At 41.8% G+C, this 6,519-nt stretch overlaps 1 protein-coding gene across 1 annotated transcript in view; it reads left to right on the top strand.

The window, feature by feature from the left end:
* Window positions 1-1,523: 1,523 nt before the first annotated feature.
* Muc16 (mucin 16, cell surface associated) overlaps window positions 1,524-6,519 on the top strand; it is a 200,071-nt gene continuing 195,075 nt past the window's right edge. Inside the window, exons 1-2 of the mRNA XM_059267231.1 lie at window positions 1,524-1,632; window positions 2,270-6,499. Of these exons, the coding sequence (XP_059123214.1) occupies window positions 1,524-1,632; window positions 2,270-6,499 (4,339 nt within the window). The remainder of the gene's footprint in view (window positions 1,633-2,269; window positions 6,500-6,519) is intronic.

The following is a 6,519-nucleotide window of genomic DNA, read 5'->3' as shown; positions in this document are numbered from 1 at the left end:
GGTTTTTAATTAGGTTTGTTCTTTTGACAACTTCATACATGTATAAAGTACATTCTGATTTCTCTTTCTCCCAACCTCTCTTATCCCTCTCCCATCCTTATGAACCTGTCCTTCCCTTTCTCATATTCATGACTTTAGGTTCTGTCATGTAACACACTGAGCTTAGAATTACCCATCGGAGCCTGGTGTGTGTCACCAGTGGACACATAACTGATGGCAATGGCTCTCCTTTTCCCTGAATCTATTTGCAGGAAATAGTTTAGCAATGAGGGGTGGTTTCCCTGGGCCCCTCCTCCTTCTATGCCCAACTGTTGATAGATCCATTCTTGTATACAGCCAGAGAGAATCATGATACATTTTATTCTGCAGTTTATAGTTATATTACCACTCAAAAATGCAAAACTTGCAGAAACAAACCCAAATATTTACTTTGAATATGTCACCATAATTAAAATAAAAATAGCAGTAAGCTTTACATGGTAAAATGCTCTGGAGCTTCCAGTGCCTAGATTCTAATGGTGCTTTATTTGTATTTGAGTGCTTGGCTTACTGCTTCTTGGACATGTGAGGAATGTACGAATTTCAGGAATACATGGAGTGGTACTCTTCCTCATCAATGCAGGTTTAGAGACAGGGACATCATTGACTCATAAACTGTGCAAAAAAATTGCCTTCTTACGATAGGACAGACAGCCCCAGACAAATCACAACAGGACCAGATATAGACAATCATTCCAGAGCCCATCTATAAGTTTCCATTGAGCATAACTTCACATCCAGAACCATAGCCAAATCTCTGCTAATATTTGACTAAGAAAAGAAGGGAGCTTTTATGCTTTATCTTCCTTCCTTCCTTCCTTTCTTTCGTTCTTTCTTGTTTTCTTTCTCTTTCTTTATCTCTCTCTTTTTCGTGAGAGAGTTAACTATATAAAAACTATATAAACACATCCTAGCAAAGTCTAATAAAAATTTCAGGCATTCATGTGCCATACTATGAATTTCTTCTATTGTATGTTCAACCTGTTACAAATTGATAACTTCTTCAAACTGGCTCATTTTTTAAAGTGTATGTACTACTTGAGAATTTCATGCATGTATGTAATATATTTTTATCATATTCATCCTTCACTTCTGCCTCCACCTCCTCCCAGACTTGTCCATCATGTCCCCCTCCCAACTTCATGTCCTTTCCTTCTGTAAATAATGATTTTGTATTACATTTTTATTTATTTATTTATTTATTTATTTATTTATTTATTTATTTATTTATTTATTTATGTGTGTGCGTGTGTGTCCCAATATACATGTGGTAGTCAATGGACAATTTTCAGGAGTCATTTCTTCCATCTACCATGTGGATCCTGGGAATCAAACTCAGTTTGTCAGACATGGCAGCAGGTACTTTTACCTGTTGAGCCATCTCTCCAGTCCCTCTCCTCCTCCTCCTCCTCCTCCTCCTCCTCCTCCTCTTCCTCCTCGTGCTTCTTCTTCGTTTTTGAATAAGAAATTGAGTCTCACTAATGATGGCTATATGTGTAAGGTTGCAGGGCCAACCATCCACTGGAGCACTGGCAGTCTACCAGGAGCCACATCCCTGTAGAAAACTAATTGTCTCTTATCGATCAACTGTCAGTAACTTTTCATCTCCCCCACCCCATGCTGCAATGCTAATTGAGTTAATCTTGTGCAGGTCTTGTATAGACCATTAGAATGAGTTCATGAGAGCAATGGTCCTGTCATGTTCAGAAGACATTTTTTTCTAGATCTGGTTCTTCCAGTCTTTTGACTTCCTTTTCTAAGAGATACTCTGAGCATTATAGAAAGGGAGTATGATTTAGGGCTGAACACTCAATAGTCATTTATTCTCCACATTTTGACCTAACCTGACTTATTTTGTAGTTGCAAGGCTGTAGGTTTTATTTATAAGCTATATTTTTATACAACTTCTCCTAAGAAACAATACAATTTATGTAATGATTATTTTAATACATGTTTATACAGACATAAGAGTACTAAGTGAGAAATGTTTTATCCCAAAACAACATAAATATAGTCCAGGATAAAATTTATCCCACTAGATAAATGTAAAAAGATATGATTAATGCAGCTATCAACCATAGTGTGATTCTAATCACTTTTATAGGTGTGTAAGAACGTATATAAGACCGTTTCTGAGGGTATTATTAGATTACCCTTCTATAGTTATCTATTATTTGTCAAGAGCTTACTGTGTCAAGTAAACCCAAACCAACCTTGCCTTCTCATGTAGCATCAACATTTCAAGAACCACACAGTTCTACTGGATCTGTGGCTTCAGTGCTCACAGCAACACCCGAGACAAGCACAAGGATGTTGGACACAAGCACAGCAACACGGACCACTTCAGCTTTACCCTGGAGAAGCAGCATGCCTTCACTCTTGGCCACTCTAAAAGGCGCAAGAAACTCAAAGGAAGCAGTGACCATCAGGGAAGCTGCCAGCTCTGCTCCCCACATATCTGAATCAGTTTTGTCTAAAACCACACTGTCCACCTTGATCCCCGAAACCACAGAGAAGAGCAATGTTTCTGCTTCAGTGAATACATCGAACTCTGCAAGGACTGACACACGCAATGGGGCTGAATTGAGTAATACCCTTCTGTCAGACACACCCATGACTGTTACTGTGGTAGAAACTAACATGCCTGAGATGAGTTCAACCACAGAGCTTACTGAAGTGTCCTTTACAAATTCTGTCCTTGTATCCAGAACAGAACCTACTAACAGCACCTCCTATTCAAGCCCTCATCAGCCAGTCAAGCCAGAAGAAACCTCCAGTGAAATGTCCACTGGGCCCCCAAACTCTATCACTAGCACAGAGATTACCACTAGTCAGACAGGACATTTTGTGGTGACCCCAAACATGGTCTCCCAAGGCACACTGGAAACTTCCTCAATGGCTAAAATGCTTTCTAATGTCTCTCAGAGTTATCCATTGTTAGTGACATCCACTATTCTCAGCACAAGTTATGTTGCCCCAACCCAGACAAAATCCTCATCACTGGAAGGAATCATCTCTGAACTTCCCTGGGGATCTACAGTCAGAACAAACTCTTCATCACCAGTTAATTCCACATCACAAAGGCATAGTAACTCTCTGCCTATTACCTATAATAGTACTGAGCAAGGTTGGAACACAGCTTGGATACAATCTAGCACACTTGAAAACATGGATTTAACCACAGAGTATGGTCCTAACCATACTGAATTGCCCATAAACATTTCTCTTCTTAAATCCTGGACAAGGGACATGTCTACTGGGAACACATCCCTTACAAAGCTACATGAACCAACATCAGAAGAAACATCCAGAGTAATCACCATCAGAACCCCTGGTTCAAGCATCAATCCAAAATCACAAGGGTTGACAAATAGTCACAATGGACATTCTGTGGTGACATCAAACAGGGTAACTTCTGAAAACATATCAACCTCTGCCTCAATCAAGGACACTAACTCCAGTGGAATACATACATTTCCACATTCAGAAGCCATGGCTCCTACCAATAATATTGCTTCAGAAACATTAACACCTATTTCTTGGGAAGTATCAATGTCTGTAGATTCCATAACAATGCCACATGAGTCACATTCACCTTCTGCTATTTCTTCCACGATAGACAAACACAACAGATTATCTACTAATTCTCTGGATTCTATCATCACAATTTCTAAGGCCCTAATCCCAACAGACTTGTCCACAAGCTCAGGACCTGTGGTTGACTCAATTCTAAGCTTAAGTAGCAGTCCTCAGACAAGTCTCAACACTGCACAAACATCCAGTATCTCACAGATGACCATGGCTTCCTCCGTCACAAAAGGAAACCATGTGGAAGATGGGAGTTCAACACCCCAACTCAAACACACTATTACAACTACACCAGTCTCCTCTGAAAATGAATATTTCACAATAGTTTCAACCAACTCAGGAGGCACCACACTTTCATCTTCACAATCAATCTCATTTGCAACTGCAGAGATGGGAAAACAGACAGCTTCCACCTTGAACATAGCATGGAAAAATAACAGTAAATCTGAAGTAGCACATGCAACAAAAGGAATGAATACTAGACAGACTGATGTGTCCACCATCCCTTCTCTTCAAGTGTCTCAGAAAGCAGCCATGTTTGAGCACAGCACATCCTTCTCAATGCCACATCAGTCAGCATCAGAAGATACTTCCACTGGAATCTCCACCAAGCTCCCTAGATCTACAACCACTCCAGAATCACAAGAAGTCAGCCACAGGGGACATTCTGTGGTGACATCAAACATGGTGACTTCCCAAGACACATCAACCACTGCTTCAAACACAGAGACCCAGCACAGTGGGACACAAACATCTCTACTTTCAGAATCTGTGGGTCATTCTATCAATTCACCATCCTCATCTTGGACTCATTCAACTTGGGAAGGGTCCATGTCTGCAGGTTCAACAAGGCCTACACCTGATACACCCTCACATTCTCCAGTTCCTGCCAATGCAGAGAGATACAGCACCAGCTCTCCCATTTCTGTCACCTCTATCTTCACAGTTGCTCAGGATCCAATCCCTTCCAGACTATTTACAGCCTCAGGATCAGTGACTCATTCAATACCAAGCTCCAGCAGTGCTCAACTGTCCACAATCTCACAGAAAACCTCTGTTTCCTCACTCACACCAGAGAACGGCATGGAAGATGGGACTTACACACCCCATGCCAAACACACAATCACATCTACATCAGCCTCACCAGAAAAGAAATCTTTCACAACCATTATGCCCATCATGGAACATACTAGACCTTCACCTTCACAGCCAGTCTCGTCTGAAAGCACAGAGACTGAGACAGGCACAGCTTCCTCCCTGAGGACAGTATGGGCAGATTTCAGTACATCTGAAGACATAAATTCAACCACAGAATACAGTCCTAGCCAGAGTGGACTGCCCACTAGCCCTTCCCTTTTTGAGTCTAGGACAGGAGCCATGTCGGATGACAGCACATCTCTTCCAACCCCTCATCAGTCAACATCAGAAGATACTTCCACTGTAATCTCCACCAGTCTCCCTACCTCAGCCATCAGTACAGAATCAGAAGAGATGACAAGCAGACCCATGGGACACTCTCTAGTTATGACAGACATTTTTACGTACCCAGACACATCCAACACTACCTCAGTCAAGGACACGCACTCCAGTGGAATGCATACATATCCACATTCAGAATCCACAGTTCCTTTCAACAGTCCTGCTTCAGCATCATGGACACTTACTTCTGGGGAAGGTTCTGTGTCTACAGATTCCACAGCAACATCAGGGTTACTTTCACTGATCCCTGGTGCTTCCTTGCCAGACAGACACAGTAGTCACTCTCCTGATTCTGTGGCCTCTGTTTTCACAGTTACCAAGGATCTATTCCCAACAGATTCACATATAAATTCAGATCCTGTGACTACTTACATTCCAAGCTGGAGCACCATTTCTCAGCAAAGCTCAAACACTGCACATGCTTCCCAAAACTCAAAGATGAGTAAATTTTCCTCAGTCACACCAGGGTCCAACGTAAAAGCCAGCAGTTCTGTACCCCAATTAAAACACACCGTCACACCTACATCAGTGTCATCTGAAAATAAAGCTTTCCCCACTACCCTTCCCATCACCCAAATATCTACTCTTTCACCTACACAGCCAACATCATTTGAACATGAAAAGACTGGGACAGAGACATTTACCCTCCTGACAACATTGACACAAGCTAATATACCTGAGAAGCTGCACTTGAGCACAGATTTCATTAGTAGCCATTCTGAAGTGCCTTACAGTTCCTCTCTTCCTGCATCCAGAACAGTATCCATGTCTCCTGATAACACAATATTTCCAATGCTTCAGCAGTTTACTTCAGAAGATACCAAGTTTACAGCAGAAGATATGTCTAGTGGAGTTATCACCAAGCTTTATGGCTCCAACATCACAGAATCAGAAGAAATATCTACCATCCAGATTGGGGATTCTGAAGTGACATCAAACATGGTCCTCTCCCTGGAAACATCACCTGTGTCTTCAGTGTCCTACAATCTCACTAGTTTCACTCCAATTCCCCTAGTCACAGAAACATCCACTTTTCTAAGCCAAAGTTATGAAGTCCCATCAATTGCAACTTTTCCAACTCTGAAAGAAAGCCAGCCTGCCAATTCTCCAGGATATCTTGATGGCTCTAACTTAACTTCCCCTGGTACTTCCACAGTAGAACACAGCACCCCATCTCCTAGTTCTGTGGTCTCTGTCTTCACCTCTTCTAGGGAGGTAATCACAACTGGGTTGGATATTCATGATTTGTCTACTTCACTTCCAAATTGGAGCAGTAGTACACATTCAAGCCAAGAGACTTCACAGGTCACCAAATTCTCACAGACAGGCTCTGCTTCCTCTCTTAAAGCAGAGACAATAATGGAAGCCAGCAATTCCATACCCCAATCCAAATCTTCTACCACTCCTACATCA

Source organism: Peromyscus eremicus, chromosome 7 (genome assembly GCF_949786415.1).
Source record: "Peromyscus eremicus chromosome 7, PerEre_H2_v1, whole genome shotgun sequence".
NCBI classification, from domain to species: Eukaryota; Metazoa; Chordata; class Mammalia; order Rodentia; family Cricetidae; genus Peromyscus; species Peromyscus eremicus.
The sequence above is the reverse complement of the archived record's forward strand: the minus strand, read 5'-3'. Positions and strand labels throughout refer to the sequence as shown.